This window comes from Tachyglossus aculeatus, chromosome 15 (genome assembly GCF_015852505.1).
Source record: "Tachyglossus aculeatus isolate mTacAcu1 chromosome 15, mTacAcu1.pri, whole genome shotgun sequence".
Classification (NCBI taxonomy): Eukaryota; Metazoa; Chordata; class Mammalia; order Monotremata; family Tachyglossidae; genus Tachyglossus; species Tachyglossus aculeatus.
The window spans coordinates 14653066-14673992 of record NC_052080.1 but is presented as its reverse complement, the minus strand read 5'-3'; the positions used below and the strand labels follow the sequence as shown (position 1 = coordinate 14673992).

General features: G+C 52.3%; 1 protein-coding gene across 9 annotated transcripts in view; it reads left to right on the top strand.

The window, feature by feature from the left end:
- The first annotated feature begins 6391 nt into the window (after positions 1–6391).
- The window catches only part of INPP4A (inositol polyphosphate-4-phosphatase type I A), a 70268-nt gene continuing 55732 nt past the window's right edge, over positions 6392–20927 (top strand). For all 9 annotated transcript variants that reach the window (XM_038757190.1, XM_038757194.1, XM_038757188.1 and 6 more), the window contains exons 1-6: positions 6392–6565; positions 7536–7580; positions 10941–11059; positions 14134–14250; positions 17993–18072; positions 20692–20809. In XM_038757190.1, the coding sequence (XP_038613118.1) occupies positions 6460–6565; positions 7536–7580; positions 10941–11059; positions 14134–14250; positions 17993–18072; positions 20692–20809 (585 nt within the window). In that variant the 5' untranslated portion in view covers positions 6392–6459. The remainder of the gene's footprint in view (positions 6566–7535; positions 7581–10940; positions 11060–14133; positions 14251–17992; positions 18073–20691; positions 20810–20927) is intronic.

Sequence of the window (20927 nt, the reverse complement as noted above, 5' to 3'; positions counted from 1 at the left end):
AGCGCTTACTATGTGCAAAGCACTGTTCTAAGCGCTGGGGAGGGTACAAGGTGATCAGGTTGTCCCACGCGGGGCTCCCAGTCAGCACCCCCGTTTTACAGATGAGGGAACTGAGGCTCAGAGAAGTGAAGTGACTTGCCCAAGGTCACACAGCAGACATGTGGCGGAGCCGGGATTCGAACCCATGACCCCGGACTCCAAAGCCCGGGCCCTTTCCACTGGGCCACGCTGCTTCTCTGCTCCACTTACTGTGCGCAGAGCACTGTACCAAGCGCTTGGGAAGTACAAGTTGGCAACATATAGGGAAGTGAGCGCTCAACAAATAACCCTAAAAGCCCAAAAAGTGCCGTAGGGGTGAGGGCGGGGTGTACTTCCCAAGCGCTTAGTACAGTGCTCTGCACACAGTGAGCGCTCAGTAAATACGATTGAATGAATGAATGAATGAACGAACACCAAATAGCCAAAGGTCCCAAGTGTGGAGACTTCCGAGAGGGAGCGGGGGAAAGAAGCCTTGACTGGGGGTGGGAAGAGGCGACTTTAATAATGCTTTAACGGTGGGAAAAGAGGCGGGGGCAGGGAGGGAATTCCAGGCTCCGGGGGGAGGACGTGGGAAAAGAGACGGGGACGGGATAGGCGAGCCGGAGCGGGAGATGTCCGAGGCGAGGGAAGAAGGGGCCAGCGGATGGACGGCCCGAAAGGGACTGTCTCTATATGTTGCCAATTTGTACTTCCCAAGCGCTTAGTACAGTGCTCTGCACATAGTAAGCGCTCAATAAATACGATTGATGATGATGATGATGATGAAAGGCGGCGGCGAGGATCGAGGGGATCAAATGGGAAAGGATTCCTGGAGAAGGTGGCATTTTGGGGGGGCGCGGGGAAATGGGAAAGCCAGGGCCGGCGGTGACCCGGGGGGGGGGATTCGGAGGAGGAGGGAATTCTAGGCCGGGGAGAGGGATCCGGGCGACGGATCGGAGGCGGATCGGGAAAGGGGCTCCTCCAGGGCTCGGCGCGTCCTCACCCGGGTGCTTAGTGCAGTTTTCCGGGGGACGACGCTGAGAGCTCACGCGGCGGGGGAAGTCCAACATCTAGGCGGGCATGAGACTTTCCAAACGGGAGCCTCCGAGCCGGCCGCATCGGGGCGAGGAAAGATATGTCGCCAGCTTGTACTTCCCAAGCGCTTAGTACAGTGCTCTGCACACAGTAAGCGCTCAATAAATACGATTGATCGATTTGCTGGCTTTCATCTCGTCCGCACACAGACAGCGCTCAATAAATACGATGGATTGATATGTTTGTATGGATTTATTACTCTATTGATTTCTTTTCCTTGTCCGTATCTATTCGATTTTATTTTGTTAATATGTTTGGTTTTGTTGTCCGTCTCCCCCTTCTAGACTGTGAGCCCGCTGTCGGGGAGGGACCGTCTCTAGATGTTGCCAGCTTGGACTTCCCAAGCGCTTAGTACAGTGCTCTGCACACAGTAAGCGCTCAAGAAATACGAGTGAGTGAGTGAGTCCGGCCGGGTTTCCGGCGTCCCCGGATGGTCAGGGTGAGAGCCGAAGGGATAGGACGGCTTAAAATTGCAGATATTTCTGGTTAAAATGGTCTCGCGGTGCCGTCCTCGTGTCCCCGGAGTAACCCAAGGAAATTTAGCAATTTGTGTGCTACTACTACTACTACTACTACTACTACTACTACTACTACTACTACTACTAGTACTACTACTAATAATAATAATGATGGTATTTGGTAAGCGCTTACTATGTGCAAAGCACCGTTCTAAGCGCTGGAGAGGTTACAAGGTGACCAGGTTGTCCCACAGTTTGCATCCCCATTTTACAGGTGAAGTAACTGAGGCCCAGAGAAGCTAAGTGACTTGCCCCGAGTCACCCAGCTGGCAGTTGGCGGAGCCGGGATTTGAACCCATGACCCCTGACTCCAAAGCCCGGGCTCTTTCCACCGAGCCACGCTGCTTCTCCTAAGCTTCTGCTAAGCGGTCATTATCTTTTTTTTTTTTTATTTGGTCGAATGGTATTTGTTAAGCGCTCGCTTGGAGTCTAGCACAGTCCTATTTATTTATTTTACTTGTACGTAGCTATTCTATTTATTTTATTTTGTTAATATGTTTGGTTTTGTTCCCTGTCTCCCCCCTCTAGACTGTGAGCCCGCTGTCGGGTAGGGACCGTCTCTACAGGTTGCCAACTTGGACTTCCCAAGCGCTTAGTACAGTGCTCTGCACACAGTAAGCGCTCAATAAATACGATTGATTGATTGATTGATTCTAAGCTCTGGGGTAGAGAGGTCGGGCGAAGTCTCAGCCCCACCTGAGGTTCGCCGCCTCAGTTGGAGGGAGAAGGCTCGAATGCCCATTTTACAGATGAGGCAGGGGAGGCCCGGAGAAGTGACTTGCTCAAGGTCATGCGGTATGGAGCCGGAATGGGAACTCAAGACCTCCGGCTGTTTCATTCATTCATTCATTCAATCGTATTTATTGAGCGCTTACTGTGTGCAGAGCGCTGTACTAAGCGCTTCGGAAGTCCAAGTCGGCAACACCTAGAGACGGTCCCTCCCCAACAGCGGGCTCCCAGTCTAGAGGAGAATAATGACGGCATTTATTAAGCGCTTACTACGTGCAAAGCGCCGTTCTAAGCGCCGGGGAGGTTCCCAGGTGATCAGGCCAACCCGCTGGGGGCTCGCTGTCAATCCCCATTTTCCAGATGAGGGAACTGAGGCCCGGAGAAGTGAAGTGACTTGCCCAAAGTCCCCCAGCATTTGAACCGATGACCTCAAAGCCCGGGCTCTTTCCACCGAGCCACGACGTGAGCCCACTGTTGGGTGGGGACCGCCTCTATATGTTGCCAACTTGGACTTCCCAGGCGCTTAGTACAGTGCTCTGCACATAGTAAGCGCTCAATAAATACGATTGATCGATTGATTGATTGACACCCCCTAAGCCGGGCCGCTTCTCTAGCAACGAGTAACGCTTTCCTTGAGATTTCCGTCCGGAATGGGACAGCGGGCAGAATGGGACGTTGTCGTCAAGCCGGGTCGATCCCGACCAACGGACCATCCTCCATCTCTCCATCCTCAGGCGCCGTGGATTCGGACCTTCTTTAAGGAAATGCGGGATCCGGCTCTCATCCCCAAGAAAAGCCACCGTCTGTAAGTAAAACGTGGAATCGGGGAAACGTCCCGAAAGCCGTCTCCATGGAAACGGTTTGAACTTTCGGGCGGAGTGATTTTTTTTTGCGCTTTTCGCCGCCCGGGTATCTTCGCCCCCATTGATGGATCGCGTTCGGGCGCTGGAGCGGTAGATGTTTTGGGCAAGTCATTCATTCATTCATTCAATCTCATTTACTGAGCGCTTACTGTGTGCACAGCACTGTACTAAGCGCTTGGGAAGTACAAATCAGCAACATCTAGAGACGGTCCCTACCCAACAACGGGCTCGCAGTCTAGAAGGGGGAGACAGACAACAGAACAAAACGTATTAACAAAATAAAATAAATAGAATAGTAAATATGTACAAGAGTATGTGCATTCATTCATTCAATTGCATTTATTGAGCGCTTACTGTGTGCACAGCACTGTACTAAGCGCTTGGGAAGTACAAATCAGCAACATCTAGAAACGGTCCCTACCCAGCAACGGGCTCACAGTCTAGAAGGGGGAGACGGACAACAGAACAAAACGTATTAACAAAATAAAATAAATAGAATAGTAAATATGTACAAGAGTATGTGCATTCATTCATTCAGTCACATTTATTGAGCGCTTACTGTGTGCACAGCACTGTACTAAGCGCTTGGGAAGTACAAATCGGCAACATCGAGAGACGGTCCCCACCCAACAACGGGCTCACAGTCTAGGAGGGGGAGACAGACAACAGAACAAAGCATATTAACAAAATAAAATAAATAGAATAGTAAATATGTACAAGAGTATGTGCATTCATTCAATCACATTTATTGAGCGCTTACTTTGTGCACAGCGCTGTACTAAGTGCTTGGGAAGTACAAATCAGCGACATCTAGAGCCGGTCCCTACCCAGCAACGGGCTCACAGTCTAGAAGGGGGAGACGGACAACAGAACAAAACGTATTAACAAAATAAAATAAATAGAATAGTAAATATGTACAAGAGTATGTGCATTCATTCATTCAGTTGCATTTATTGAGCGCTTACTGTGTGCCCAGCACTGTACTAAGCGCTTGGGAAGTACAAATCAGCAACATCTAGAGGCGGTCCCTACCCAGCAACGGGCTCACAGTCTAGAAGGGGGAGACGGACAACAGAACAAAGCGTATTAACAAAATAAAATAAATAGAATAGTAAATATGTACAAGAGCATGTGCATTCATTCATTCAGTCGCATTTATTGAGCGCTTACTGTGTGCCCAGCACTGTACTAAGCGCTTGGGAAGTACACATCAGCAACATCTAGAGACGGTCCCCACCCAACAACGGGCTCACAGTCTAGAAGGGGGAGACGGACAACAGAACAAAACGTATTAACAAAATAAAATAAATAGAATAGTAAATATGTACAAGAGTATGTGCATTCATTCATTCAATTGCATTTATTGAGCGCTTACTGTGTGCACAGCACTGTACTAAGCGCTTGGGAAGTACAAATCAGCAACATCTAGAAACGGTCCCTACCCAGCAACGGGCTCACAGTCTAGAAGGGGGAGACGGACAACAGAACAAAACGTATTAACAAAATAAAATAAATAGAATAGTAAATATGTACAAGAGTATGTGCATTCATTCAATCACATTTATTGAGCGCTTACTTTGTGCACAGCACTGTACTAAGCGCTTGGGAAGTACAAATCAGCAACATCTAGAGCCGGTCCCTACCCAACAACGGGCTCACAGTCTAGATGGGGGAGACAGACAACAGAACAAAACGTATTAACAAAATAAAATAAATAGAATAGTAAATATGTACAAGAGTATGTGCATTCATTCATTCAGTCGCGTTTATTGAACGCTTACTGTGTGCACAGCACTGTACTAAGCGCTTGGGAAGTACAAATCAGCAACATCTAGAGGCGGTCCCTACCCAACAACGGGCTCACGGTCTAGGAGGGGGAGACAGACAACAAAACATAGTAACAAAATAAAATAAATAGAATAGTAAACACGCACAAGAGTACATACATATGTGTACTCACTTCACTTCTCTTGGCGATTAAGACTGTGAGCTCCCCTTGGGACAACCTGATCACCTCGTAACTTCCCCAGCGCTTAGAACAGTGCTTTGCACATAGTAAGCGCTTAATAAATGCCATTATTATTATTATTATTATTATTCTCTGAGCCTCTGTTACCTCGTCTGTAAATGGGGATCAAGACTGTAAGCCCCCTGTGGGACACCCTGATCACCTTGTAACCTTGTCAATATGATCGCTGATGTAACCTCCCCAGCGCTTAGAACAGTGCTTTGCACATAGTAAGCACTTAAGAAATGCCATTATTGTTATTATTATTATTATTCTCTGAGCCTCAGTTACCTCATCTGTAAATGGGGATTAAGACTGTAAGCCCCCGTGGGACACCCTGATCACCTTGTAACCTTGTAAATACGATCGATGATGTAACCTCCCCAGTGCTTAGAACAGTGCTTTGCACATAGTAAGCGCTTAAGAAATGCCATTATTATTATTATTATTCTCTGAGCCTCAGTTACCTCGTCTGTAAATGGGAATTAAGACTGTAAGCCACCGTGGGACACCCTGATCACCTTGTAACCTTGTAAATACGATCGATGATGTAACCTCCCCAGCGCTCAGAACAGTGCTTTGCACATAGTAAGCGCTTAATAAATGCCATTATTGTTATTATTATTATTCTCTGAGCCTCAGTTACCTCGTCTGTAAATGGGGATTAAGACTGTAAGCCTCCCGTGGGACACCCTGATCACCTTGCAACCTCCCCAGCGCTTAGAACAGTGCTTCGCACGTAGTAAGCGCTTAATAAATGCCATCGTTATCATTATTATTATGTTTTTATCGGCAAGCATTTATTACAGTGCTCCGCGCCTGGTGAAGCGCTCGATAAATACCGCCGGCGATGGCGTGATCTCCCTTAGACCCGCTCCCTGTCCGGCTCGGAACGCCTGGAGGATTTCACTTCCGAGACCGTTTCCCATCCTCCGCTTTTTTATATTCCAGGGCGGACTCTCCCGTCTGGGCGAAGCTGAGTCCCGTCCCCCGCCGGCGCTGACTCGGAAAGACAAGCCGGGAATCCCAGCGGGAAGCGTGAGGAGAGATTTCCGGTGGGGCGTCCCAGATCTCCAGGCGAGAAGCGCTCCACCCGGGAATCGCCCGGCGCGGGAACCGTCTCCCTGGTCGTCGGCCGGTTCCGCGGTGGCTTTCCGGCGCCCAGCGCGGCGATGGCGGGCGAGTAATCCGGCCCCCGGCGTGAGAAGGAATTTTCCCGCGGGCCACGATGACGGCCAGAGAGGCCGGCACGCGGCCCGGCGCCAAGGCCCGCTCAGTACAGAGGGCCTCCACCGTCGACGTGGCCTCGGACATCCTGGGCCTGACGCTGACGGGTAAGGAGAGGAGGAATCGTAACCGCCGGCTCCGTTAGGCGCTCGCCGCGGGCCGGGCACTGTCCTGAGCGCCGGCGGGGCTACCGGGAAACCGGCTCCACGGCTTAATGCCCGACTTGACAGCGGAGCGCGCCGAGAAGGGAAGGGGCCCGCCCGAGGCCGCGCGGCGGAGGCGGGATTCGGACCCCGGGCCTCCCGGCTCCGACCGCGGATTCGGAGCCGGGAAGCGAGCCCGGGGGTCTGCCGGGGTTCGGTGTCCGGGAGGCGCTCGGTGCGTCCGTTCGTTCGGGTGCGGACGCTGTACTGAGCGACTGGAGAGCTCAGCCGGGCCGCAAGTGGGGACCGTCTCCGCCCAACAGTCTAGAAGAGGGGAGACGGATAATAAAGAGAGCAGACGGTCGACGGTACGTGGAAAGAGCCCGGGCTCTGGAGTCAGAGGTCACGGGTTCGAGTCCCGTCCCCGGCAATTGTCAGCTGTGGGACTTTGGGCAAGTCACTACGCTTCTCTGTTCCCTCATCTGGAAAATGGGGAGTAAGACCGTGAGCCCTGCCGTGGGACAACCCGATCACCTCGTCACCTCCCCAGCGCTTAGAACAGTGCTTTGCCCATAGTAAGCGCTTAATAAAATGCTATCACTGTTATTATTATTATTCCAGGCGCTCGGTTGATTAGTTTCCGGCCCGTCCCGGGGCTCCCGATCTCCGTCTTCCACCCCGGGCCGCTCCGGTTTGGAATTGGCCTCCCCGGAGGCGCCGACCTCCTTGGAGTCGGCCCAGCGTTCCGGGCGGGATGGACGTTGACGCCGCCTTCTGTCTTTTGCGTCTTTTCTAGGCTGTGAGCGCACTGTTGGGTAGGGACCGTCCCTATACGTTGCCAACTTGGACTTCCCAAGCGCTCAGTACAGTGCTGTGCACACAGTAAGCGCTCAATAAATATGATTGATTGATTGATTTTGTGCTTCCTCTCCAGGGAACGTGCAGGATCCAGACGAGCCGGTCTTGGAGTTCAGCTTGGGTAAGGACACCCTCTTTGCTTCCTCTGCCAGGCACCGGCCTCGCCGCCTCTGTACTGACGATAACGACGGGGCCGATTAAGCGCTTACTAGGTGCCCAGGTAGTGGGGTGGTCTCCCGTGGGGCTCACGGCCTTCGTCCGACGGCCGTGGCAACCGAGGCCCGGAGAAACGAAGCGACTCGCCCAGAGTCATGTGGCGGGGGCGGGATAAGAACCCACGACCTCCGACTCCCAAGCCCGGGCTCTTCATCAGTCGTATTTATTGAGCGCTTACCGTGTGCAGAGCACTGTACTAAGCGCTTAGCACAGTCCCACCGGGCCACGCTCCTTCTTAATAATTACGGTATCCGTTAAGCGCGGGCCGGGCCCCGTCGTCCGCCCCGGGGCGGATCCCAGCAAGTCGGGTCGGACGCGGTCCCCCGTCCCCGTTTTCCGGGCGAGGCCCGGAGAAGGGAAGCGACCGGCCCCGCGGAGGTCAGAGGTCGTGGGTTCAAATCCCGGCTCAGCCGGGTGACTTGGGGCGAGTCGCTTCACTTCTCCGGGCCTCAGTTCCCTCATCTGGAAAATGGGGATTAATACCGTGAGCCCCCAGTGGGACAACCTGATCATCTTGCAACCTAGGACGGTGCTTTGCACATAGTAAGCGCTTAATAAATGCCATTATTATTATTATTATTGCTAGAACCCGGCACCCGCCATCTCCCAGGCCCGGGCTCCAGCCGCTTCTCTCGGCTCAACGGCATCGAGCGCTCGGTGCGGGCCGGCCTTACCGCCCGCTCGGGACGGTTGGGAATGGTACGGATTCTTCCGTGGGCCTTTTCCCTTAGGATCTGAACTTCTCGTGGTCGCGGGACGTGTCTCGGGCTCAGCGAGGCGCGTCGTACCCCTTAATAAGTACCGGCGCTATTGTTTTTCACCTCTGCCCCACTCACTCCTCCGTGGACGGGGAACCGCGTGGCCTAGGGGTTCCAATGCCGGCTCCGCCCCCGGAAAACGGGGCCTCCATTCCCGGCCCCGCCGCTCGTCAGCCTGGGGGGGCTCTGGGCAAGTCACTCGTCCGGGCCTCAGTCGCCTCCTCTGGAAAATGGGGACGAAGACGGCGAGCCCCACGCGGGGCGGCCCGATGAGCGCGGCGCTTAGACGGTGCCTAAGCACTTAGCGAAGGTCGTCGGTGTTATTGTCGTTCTTATGAGCCGTTCTCCCTCCCTCTTAGGCCGCGAGCCCGGCGATCTTCCGTCTCCAGAGGCGCTTAGAATAGCACCCCGACGCGTAGTAAGCTCTACGGTTCTTTTCGGGGCCCTCCCACCTCTCTCTCTCTCTGAGCTAGAGTAGCCCCAACTGGGCCAGATGGTGGACTCCTATTTAGATCCTTCCTCGGAAAGCGTTTCCCGTACCGCTTTATGGAGCCGGCTCCTCAAACGAGACCCTCCTCCCTCTCCCTCCCGCCATCTCCGATCAGGATCCTTCGCGATCGGTCGTATCTACTGAGCACCACGCGCGGGAGAGGGGGTTCCCTTGGAATCCTATTTCGATCCTTCCTCAGAAAGGGCTCTCCGTACCGCTTTATGGAGCCGGCTCGTGAAACGAGACCCTCCTCCCTCTCCCTCCCGCCATCTCCGATCAGGATCCTTCGCGGTCGGTCGTATCTACTGGGCACCTCCCATGGGAGAAGGGGTTCCCTTGGAATCCTATTTCGATCCTTCCTCAGAAAGCGTTCTCCGTACCGCTTTATGGAGCCGGCTCTTCAAACGAGACCCTCCTCCCTCTCCCTCCCGCCATCTCCGATCAGGATCCTTCGCGGTCGGTCGTATCTACTGAGCGCCACGCGCGGGAGAGGGGGTTCCCTTGGAATCCTATTTCGATCCTTCCTCAGAAAGGGCTCTCCGTACCGCTTTATGGAGCCGGCTCGTCAAACGAGACCCTCCTCCCTCTCCCTCCCGCCATCTCCGATCAGGATCCTTCGCGGTTGGTCGTATCTACTGAGTGCCTCCCACGGGAGAAGGGGTTCCCTTGGAATCCTATTTTGATCCTTCCTCAGAAAGGGCTCTCCGTACCGCTTTATGGAGCCGGCTCGTCAAACGAGACCCTCCTCCCTCCTCCTCCCGCCATCTCCGATCAGGATCCTTCGCGGTCGGTCGTATCTACTGAGCACCTCCCACGGGAGAAGGGGTTCCCTTGGAATCCTATTTCGAGCCTTCCTCAGAAAGCGTTCTCCGTACCGCTTTATGGAGCCGGCTCGTCAAACGAGACCCTCCTCCCTCTCCCTCCCGCCATCTCCGATCAGGATCCTTCGCGGTCGGTCGTATCTACTGAGCGCCACGCGCGGGAGAGGGGGTTCCCTTGGAATCCTATTTCGATCTTTCCTCAGAAAGGGCTCTCCGTACCGCTTTATGGAGCTGGCTCGTGAAACGAGACCCTCCTCCCTCCCCCTCCTGCCATCTCCGATCAGGATCCTTCGCGGTCGGTTGTATCTACTGAGCACCTCCCACGGGAGAAGGAGTTCCCTTGGAATCCTATTTCGATCCTTCCTCAGAAAGCGCTCTCTGTAGCGCTTTATGGAGCTGGCTCCTCAAACGAGACCCTCCTCCCTCTCCCTCCCGCCGTCTCCGATCAGGATCCTTCGCGGTCGGTCGTATCTACTGAGCGCCTCGCGCGGGAGAGGGGGTTCCCTTGGAATCCTATTTCGATCCTTCCTCAGAAAGCGTTCTCCGTACCGCTTTATCGAGCCGGCTCTTCAAACGAGACCCTCCTCCCTCTCCCTCCCGCCATCTCCGATCAGGATCCTTCGCGGTCGGTCCTATCTACTGAGCGCCATGCGCGGGAGAGGGGGTTCCCTTGGAATCCTATTTCGATCCTTCCTCAGAAAGGGTTCTCCGTACTGCTTTATCGAGCCAGGTCGTAAAACGAGACCCTCCTCCCTCTCCCTCCCGCCATCTCCGATCAGGATCCTTCGCGTTCGGTCGTATCTACTGAGCGTCTCCCGCGGGCCGGGCGCTCAGATTCCCTGCCCGCGCCGATCCGACCGGCTGGACGGGCGTTGAGAGAGATGAATAAAACAGCAGGCGGGGACACGGGTGGCGGGAGAGGAGGAAAGGGAGCGAGTCGGGGCAGAAGGGAGCGGGAGGAGGGGAGAAGGGAGGGAACGTCGTCGTCCGGCGGATCTGAGGCCGGAGGCGACGTGGACGACACGGAGAGGAGCGGAGCGGGCCGGCTCGGAGAACGGCGAGGTGATGGGGCCCTCCGCCGACTCCAGTTTCCGAAGCCCAGCGGGCCGAGGAGCGGCCGTAACGCGGCGTTTTCCTCCGAGCGGGAGAAACTCATCCGCGAGGCTCACGGTTCCCTCCCTGTTCCCGCCCCGCAGCCTGCAGCGAGCTCCATACCCCGGCCCTGGACCGGAAGCCGAACAGCTTCGTGACGGTGAGCGTGACGACACCGCCTCAGGCTTTCTGGACCAAGCACGCTCAGACCGAGATCATAGAGGTGAGTGCCGTCCCGTGACGGTCTACGGAACAGTGCTCTGCACATAGTAAGCGCTTAATAAATGCTATCATTATTATTATTATTATTACGGTGTAGCCCGTGAGCCTGCTGGTGGGTAGGGACCGTCTCCCTCTGTTGCCAACTTGCACTTCCCAAGCGCTCAGTACGGTGCTCGGCACCCAGTAAGCGCTCAATAAACACGATTGAATGAATGGATGGAAAGAAACAGAGGCCGGAAGCGGAATCCCGCTCCTCGGGAAACAAACGGGAGCCCCCCCCTTGAAGCGGAGATGGGATCGCGGGAGCGGCGACTATTTTGGCCTCTCCGTTGACGGCTAACGGTCTTCGTGACAGGCGGCGTCGTTTGCTCGGAGCGTCCAAGGGACCAAGGTGAAGCGCCCGCGAGAACGGATTGCCTCGATTATTATTTTTTTTATTTTCCCCCGTTTGGGGCGAGAGCAGTTGCGCTCCCTCCCTCGGGGCTGGGTTTTTTCCTCTGTTCTTTGGCTCCGCTCCGGAAGCCGTTTTTATCCAAGCCCCCGGGAGTCCCTCGTTCCTCCCACAACACGCCGTCCCATTCCCGGCTTTGGAAAAGGAGCCCGGCGGGGCCCCCGGGAATCGCCCTCCCGGCCTCCTTCGGGATGACCTGAACGGAGGAGCATCTAGAGCCCGGGCCCGGGCGACCCGGGTTCTAATCCCGGCTCGTCCGCCGGGCGACCTCGGGCTTGTCGCTTCCCTTCTCCGGGCCTCGGTTCCCCTATCTGGAAAACGGGGATGAAGAGGGCCAGCCCCTTCCGGGGACGGAGATGGCGTCCGACCTGATTATCTCGTATCTACCCCGGCGCTTAGAACGGTGCCTGGCGCATAGCGAGTGCTTAACAGATACCCTTAAAAATCAAAAAGAGGCCATTCTCCTTGGAAGAAACAGTTAATGCCGCGCTGTGTGACTATAACGCAAGTTTTCCGAGGTGCAGGGTGGCTAAGCACACGTTCGCCCCTCTTTTCGTAGACCTGGATTTATAATTAAGCAGAAAACGGTGATTTCTGGGGCAGAGCTGCCAAGCAGGTCGGCTCCCGGGAATATCCGCGTCACTCCCACAGACCGACTTGGCGGTGACGGCTCGTTAGGCAAACGGAAGTGGAGTTGCCCCGGCTGGCGACCATCCCCGCTCCTCAACTAGCAGCGGGATCCGTTCCTTTCGGCGCTAATTTCGACGCCGGGGGTACTTAATCAATCACTCAATCGTATTTATTGAGCGCTTACTGTGTGCAGAGCACTGTACCAAGCGCTTGGGAAGTACAAGTCGGCAACACACAGAGACGGTCCCTACCCAACAGTGGGCTCACAGTCTAGAAAGGGGAGACAGAGAACAAAACCAAACGTATTAACAAAATAAAATAAATAGAATAGATATGTACAAGTAAAATAAATAGAGTAATAAATATGTACAAACATATATACAGATCTACCCTAGAGCTTGGCACAGAGTCAGCGCTTCCCCAGGACCGCAATTTTCATTAATTCCCACTAGTATCCCGTTCGGAGAATTTCCCGCGAAGGCCAGATCCCAAGCGCTCTTCCAAAGAAGACGACGGCGATGCTAAATAATCACGGGGTTTGTTCAGTGCTCACTCTGTGCCAAGCACCGGGGCCGACAGGGAGCGAGCGGGACGGGGAGACAGACAACAAAACAAAACATATTAACAAAATAAAATCAATGGAATAGATATGTACAATAAAATAGAGTAACAAATATGTACAAACATATATACAGATCTACCCCAGCACTTGGCACAGAGTCAGCGCTTCACCAGGACCGCAATTTTCATTAATTCCCACTATTATCCCGTTCGGAGAATTTCCCGCGAAGGCCAGATCCCAAGCGCCCTTCCTAAGAAGACGACGACGATGCTAAATAATCACGGGGTTTGTTCAGCGCTCACTCTGTGCCAAGCACCGGGGCCGACAGGGAGCGAGCGGGACGGGGAGACAGACAACAAAACAAAACATATTAACAAAATAAAATCAATGGAATAGATATGTACAATAAAATAGAGTAATAAATATGTACAAACATATATACAGATCTACCCCAGCACTTGGCACAGAGTCAGCGCTTCACCAGGACCGCAATTTTCATTAATTCCCACTATTATCCCGTTCGGAGAATTTCCCGCGAAGGCCGGATCCCAAGCGCTCTTCCAAAGAAGACGACGGCGATGCTAAATAATCACGGGGTTTGTTCAGCGCTCACTCTGTGCCAAGCACCGGGGCCGACAGGGAGCGAGCGGGGTGGGGAGACAGACAACAAAACAAAACATATTAACAGAATAAAATCAATGGAATAGATATGTACAATAAAATAGAGTAATAAATATGTACATACATATATACAGATCTACCCCAGCGCTTGGCACAGAGTCAGCGCTTCACCAGGACCGCAATTTTCATTAATTCCCAGTATTATCCCGTTCGGAGAATTTCCCACCGTCTCTATATGTTGGAGAATTTCCCACCGTCTCTATATGTTGCCAACTTGGACTTCCCAAGCGCTTAGTCCAGTGCTCAGCACACAGTAAGCGCTCAATAAATACGATTGAATGAATGAATGAATGTACTAAGCGCTTGGGAAGTCCAAGTCAGCAACATCTAGAGACGGTCCCTACCCAGCAGTGGGCTCACAGGCTAGAAGCAGCGGGGCTCAGTGGAAAGGGCCCGGGCTTTGGAATCAGAGGTCACGGGTTCGAATCCCGGCCCCGGCTCATGTCTGCTGTGTGACCTTGGGCAAGTCACTTCACTTCTCTGAGCCTCAGTTCCCTCATCTGTAAAATGGGGATGAAGACTGTGAACCCGATCACTTTGTATCCCCCCCCCAGCGCTTAGAACAGTGGTTTGCACATAGTAAGCGCTTAACAAATGCCATCATTATTATTATTATTTTTAGAAGGGGGAGACGGAAAACAAAACCAAACATATTCACAAAATAAAAGAAATCGAATAAATATGGACAGATAAAATAAATAAACAGCCGTTGTCCGTGACCGATCTTCCCTTTCTCTCCCTTCGCTTCCAGGGGACAAACAACCCGATATTCCTGAGCAGCGTCGCCTTCTTCCAAGACTCCTTCATCAATCAAATGACCCAGATCAAGCTCTCCGTGTACGACGTCAAGGACCGATCTCAGGGAACAGTTAAGTGTCGATCTGCCGTCTCGGGGACCCCATAATAATGATGATGATAATAATAATAATAATAATAGTAATAATAATAATAATAATAACGATGGCATTTGTTAAGCGCTTACTATGTGCCAAGCACTGTTCTAAGCGCTGGGAGGGGGATACAAGATGATCAACTTGTACTTCCCAAGCGCTTTGTCCAGTGCTCTGCACGCAGCAAGCGCTCAATAAATACGATTGATTGATCAGGTTGTCCCACGTGGGCTCACAGTCAATCCCCATTTTAATAATAATAATGGCATTTTCCCTTTTTTAATAATAATAATAATGATGATGGCATTTATTAAGCGCTTACTATGTGCAAAGCCCCGTTCTAAACGCTGGGGAGGATACAAGGTGGTCAGGTTGTCTCCCGGGGGCTCACAGTCCTAATCCCCATTTTCCAGATGAGGGAACTGAGGCGCCGAGAAGTGAAGGGACTTGCCCAAGGTCACCCAGCCGACAAGTGGCGGAGCCGGGATTTGAACCCGTGACCTCGGACTCCAAAGCCCGGGCTCTTTCCACTGGGCCACGTGATTTTACAGATGAGGTCACTGAGGCTCAGAGAAGTGAAGTGCCTTGCCCAAAGTCACACAGCGGGCATGTGGCGGATAGCGCGCTCCGAGAATCCCACTTGACGACTGGCCTAATTTAATAATAATAATAATAGTAATAATGATGATGGCATTTATTAAATGCTTACTACGTGCAAAGCACTGTTCTAAGCGCTGAACAGGTTACAAGGTGATCGGGACCATCTCTATACGTTGCCAGCTTGTACTCCCCAAGCGCTTAGAACAGTGCTTTGCACATAGTAAGCACTTAATAAATGCCATTATTATTATTATTATTATAACAGTGCTTTGCACATAGTAAGCGCTTAATAAATGCCATTATTATTATTATTATTATTAGAACAGTGCTTGGCACATAGACTTCTAGACTGTGAGCCCGCCGTTGGGTAGGGACCGTCTCTAGACGTTGCCAGCTTGTACTCCCCAAGCGCTTAGTCCAGTGCTCTGCACACAGTGAGCGCTCAATAAATATGACTGAATGAATGACTGAATAACAAGTGCTTTATAAATGCCGTCATTAGTATTATCAATCAATCAATCAATCGTATTTATTGAGCGCTTACTGTGTGCAGAGCACTGTACTAAGCGCTTGGGAAGTCCAAGTTGGCAACATCTAGAGACGGTCCCTACCCGACAGTGGGCTCACAGTCTAAAAGGGGGAGACAGAGAACAAAACCAAACATATTAACAAAATAAAATAAATAGAATAGATATGTACAAGTAAAATAAAGAAATAGAGTAGTAAATCTGTACAAACATATATACAGGTGCTGTGGGGAATCAATCAATCGTATTTATTGAACGCTTACTGTGTGCAGAGCACTGTACTAAGCGCTTGGGAAGTCCAAGTTGGCAACATCTAGAGTCGGTCCCTACCCAACAGCGGGCTCACAGTCTGGAAGGGGGAGACAGAGAACAGAACCAAACATATTACCAAAATAAAATAAATAGATATGTACAAGTAAAATAAATAGAGTAATAAATCTGTACAAACATATATACATATGTACAGATGCTGTGGGGAATCAATAAATCAATCAATCGTATTTATTGAGCGCTTACTGTGTGCAGAGCACTGTACTAAGCGCTTGGGAAGTCCAAGTTGGCAACATAGAGAGACGGTCCCTACCCAACAGTGGGCTCCCAGTCTAGAAGGGGAAGACAGAGAACAAAACCAAACATATTAATAAAATAAAATAAATAGAATAGATATGGACAAGTAAAATAAATCAATAGAGTAACAAATCTGTACAAACATATATACAGGTGCTGCGGGGAATCAATCAATCAATCGTATTTATTGAGCACTTACTGTGTGCAGAGCACTGGACTAAGCGTTTGGGAAGTCCAAGTCGGCGACATCGAGAGACGGTCTCCTACCCAACAGCGGGCTCACAGTCTAGAAGGGGGAGACAGACAACAAAAGCAAACTTATTAACAAAATAAAATAAATAGAATAGATATGGACAAGTAAAATAAATAAATAAATAGAGTAATAAATACGTACAAACAAAAATACATATATACAGGTGCTGTGGGGAATCAATCAATCAATCGTATTTATTGAGCGCTTACTGTGTGCAGAGCTTGGGAAGTCCAAGTTGGCAACACAGAGAGACGGTCCCTACCCAACAGCGGGCTCACGGTCGAGAAGGGGGAGACAGACAACAAAGCCAAACATACTAACAAAATAAAATAAATAGAATAGGTATGGACAAGTAAAATAAAGAAATAAATAGAGTAATAAATATGTACAAACATATATGCAGGTGCTGTGGGGAAGGGAAGGAGGTAAGACGGGGGGGATGGAGAGGGGGACGAGGGGGAGAGGAAGGAAGGGGTTCAGTCTGGGAAGGCGTCCTTTGTGGGAAGCACTGGTGGGGGGTCGATCCAAGCTGACCGGGCTTTGGAGTCAGAGGTCAGGGGTTCAAATCCCGCCTCGGCCAACTGTCATCTGGGTGACTTTGGGCGAGTCACTTCACTTCTCACTTGGGGCCCCGGCCCCAATGGGAGGGAGGAGGAGCGAGTGTCCAGCCGGCCCCCGAACGGCGTGGCGCTCTCGTTTCTTCCAGATCAATCAATCAATCAATCAATCAATCGTATTTATTCTGCGCTTACTATGTGCAGAGCACTGTACTAAGCGCTTGGGAAGTCCAAATTGGCAACATCTAGAGCCGGTCCCTACCCAACAGCGGGCTCACAGTCTAAAAGGGGGAGACAGACAACAAAACCAAACATACTAACAAAATAAAATAAATAGAATAGATATGGACAAGTAAAATCGATCAATAAATAGAGTAATAAATATGTACAAATATATATACATATATCCAGGTGCTGTGGGGAAGGGAAGGAGGTAAGATGGGGGGGATGGAGAGGGAGACGAGGGGGAGAGGAAGGAAGGGGCTCGGTCTGGGAAGGCTCGGCGGGAAGCACTGGGGGGGGTGTCGATCCAAGCTGCCCGGGCTTTGGAGTCAGAGGTCAGGGGTTCAAATCCCGCCTTGGCCAACTGTCAGCTGGGTGACTTTGGGCAAGTCACTTCACTTCTCACTTGGGGCCCCGGCCCCAGTGGGAGGGAGGAGGAGCGAGTGTCCAGCCGGCCCCTGAACGGTGTGGCGCGCTTGTTTCTTCCAGATCAATCAATCGTATTTATTGAGCGCTTACTATGTGCAGAGCACTGTACTAAGCGCTTGGGAAGTCCAAATTGGCAACATCTAGAGACAGTCCCTACCCAACAGTGGGCTCACAGTCTAAAAGGGGGAGACGGAGAACATAAACCAAACATGCTAACAAAATAAAATAAATAGAATAGATATGGACAAGTAAAATAATCAATAAATAGAGTAATAAATCTGTACAAACATATATACATATATCCAGGTGCTGTGGGGAAGGGAAGAAGGTAAGATGGGGGGGATGGAGAGGGGGACGAGGGGGAGAGGAAGGAGGGGACTCAGTCTGGGAAGGCTCAGCGGGAAGCACTGGCGGGGGGGGGGTCGATCCAAGCTGCCCGGGCTTTGGAGTCAGAGGTCAGGGGTTCAAATCCCGCCTCGGCCAACTGTCAGCTGGGTGACTTTGGGCGAGTCACTTCACCTCTCACTTGGGGCCCCGAACGGCGCGGCGCTCTCGTGTCTTCCAGATGTACCTGCTGGGGTCCGCCACCTTCACCGTCAAGGATCTGGTTGAGGAGCAGAATCACCGGCTGCATCTGGTCCTCAGGTCAGCGCCCGCCCCTGCCCCCTTTTTTTTCTTTTTTTTTGGGGGGGGTTAAGCGCTTACTATGTGCAAAGCACCGTTCTAAGCGCTTAGTACAGTGCTCTGCACACAGTAAGCGCTCAATAAATGCGATTGATGATGGGGAAGTTACAAGGTGATCAGGTGGTCCCCCAGGGGGCTCGTAGTTTTAATCCCCATCATCATCATCAATCGTATTTATTGAGCGCTTACTGTGTGCAGAGCACTGTACTAAGCGCTTGGGAAGGACAAATTGGCAACATATAGAGACGGTCCCTACCCAGCAGTGGGCTCACAGTCCTCATTTTCCAGATGAGGGATCTGAGGCTCAGAGAAGTGAAGTGACTCGCCCAAAGTCACCCAGCTGACGGTTGGCGGAGCCGGGATTCGAACCCAGGACCTCGGACTCCAAAGCCCGGGCTCTTTCCACCGAGCCACGCTGCCCTTCCCCGGCCCGGACGGACGAGACCCCGCGGCAGTGTCAGAGGCCCGGCTCCGCCTATAATCAGCTGGGCGACTTCGGGCAAGTCACTTCACTCCTCTGGGCCTCAGTTCCCTCATCTGGAAAATGGGGATAATAATAATAATAATGATGATGGCGTTTATTAAGCGCTTGCTATGTACCAAGCACCGTTCTAAGCACTGGGGAGGTCACAGGGTGATCAGGTTGTCCCACGGGGGGCTCCCGGTCTTCATCCCCATTTGACAGATGAGGGAACTGAGGGCCAGAGAAGTGAAGTGACTTGCCCAAAGTCACCCAGCTGACAATTGGCGGAGCCGGGATTCGAACCCATGACCCCCTGACTCCAAAACCCCTGCTCTTTCCACTGAGCCACGTGAGCCCCATGTGCGACAACCTTGTGTCCCACCCAGTGCTTAGAACAGTGCTTAACAAATACCATTATGATTATTCATTCATTCATTGTCGTATTTATTGAGCGCTTACTGTGTGCAGAGCACTGTACTAAGCGCTTGGGAAGTACAGGTTGGCAACATCTAGAGACGGTCCCTACCCGACAGCGGGCTCACAGGCTAGAAGGGGGAGACAGAGAACAAAACAAAACATATTAAAATAAAATATGTACAATATATGTACATATAAATATGTACAATATGAATATGTACAAGTAAAATAAATAGAGTAATAAATAAATAGAGTGTTATTATCCGCCGCTCACTTACCAGGTGACCTCGGCCGCCGAGCCGTTTCCCTTCTGGGCCTCAGTGGCCTCAGCTGGAGAATGGGGGTTCGATCCCCGTTCTCCGTCCCGATTACACCATTCATTCATTCATTCAGTCGTATTTATTGAGCGCTTTACTGTGTGCAGAGCACTGTACTAAGCGCTTGGGAAGTCCAAGTTGGCAACATCTAGAGACGGTCCCTACCCAACAGCGAGAGGGAGGAGGATGATCTCCTGTCTCCCCCAGTGCTTAGCACGGTGCTTGGCCCGTGGTACGCTTAGTACAGCGCTCTGCGTACAGCAAATAATAATTAGGTCGGCATTTGTTAAGCACTTACTACGGGCCGTGCACTGTTCTAAGCGCCGGGGGAGACGCGTGAGAAGCAGCGTGGCTCAGTGGAAAGAGCCCGGGCTTTGGAGCCGGAGGTCATGGGTTCGAATCCTGGCTCCGCCGGTTGTCAGCTGTGTGACTTAGGGCAGCGTGGCTCAGTGGAAAGAGCCCGGGCTTTGGAGACGGGGGTCATGGGTTCGAATCCCGGCTCCGCCAACTGTCAGCTGTGTGACTTTGGGCGAGTCGCGTAACTTCTCTGGGCCTCAGTTAACTCACCTGTAAAATGGGGATTGACTGTGAGCCCCCCGTGGGACAACCTGATCACTTTGAATCCCCCCAGTGCTTGGAACAGTGCTTTGCACATAGTAAGTGCTTAATAAATGGTATTATTATTATCATTATTATTATTCCCTCTGACTGTGAGCCCCCCGTGGCACAACCTGATCACTTTGAATCCCCCCCAGCGCTTAGAACAGGGCTTTGCACATAGTAAGCGCTTAATAAATGCCATTATTACTATTATTATTATTATTCCCTCATCTGTAAAATGGAGATTAAGACCGTGAGCCCCCCGTGGGACCACCTGATCACCTTGTAACCTCCCCAGCGCTTAGTACAGTGCTTGGCACCTAGTAAGCGCTTAACAAACACCACCGTTATTATTACTACGAGGTCATCAGGTTATCCCCCGTGGGGCTCCCGGTCTTCATCCCCATTTTCCCGACGAGGGAACTGAGGCCCAGAGAAGCGGAGCGACTCGCCCTAGGTCCCACGGCGGACAAGCGGCGGAGCCGGGATTAGAACCCAAGACCTCCTGACGCTCGGGCCCGGGCTCTTTCCACCGAGCCACGCCGCTTTATTAAATGGGATTGAAAGGATGAATAGTCATAATAGCGGCGTTTGTTAAGCGCTTACTATGTGCTAAGCGCGGCGGGCGGATGGGGGGATCCGATCACATCGGGCTGGACACGGTCCTCGTCCCCCGTTCGAGGGAACCGAGGCCCGGAGAAGTCAAGGGACTTACCCCGGCTGGATTTGAACCCGGGTCCCGCCGCTTCTCACGGAGACGCCGGGTCTCGGGCTCCGCTGCAGGTCCGCGGAGAGCGACCGGATCGGAAACGTCACCGTGATCGGCTGGCAGATGGACGAGAAATCCGACCCCCCGCCACCGCCACCCGCGACCAGGAGCCCGGATACCGTCAACGGGAGGGTGAGTCCTTCCCGCTGGGAATGCGGCCCGGGGGGCTCTTCCCCGGAACGCGCGGGGTCCTTTCCCATCTCGAGGAAAGCCTCCGCGTCGGCGGAAAGCCGTCCCCACCCCAGAAGGA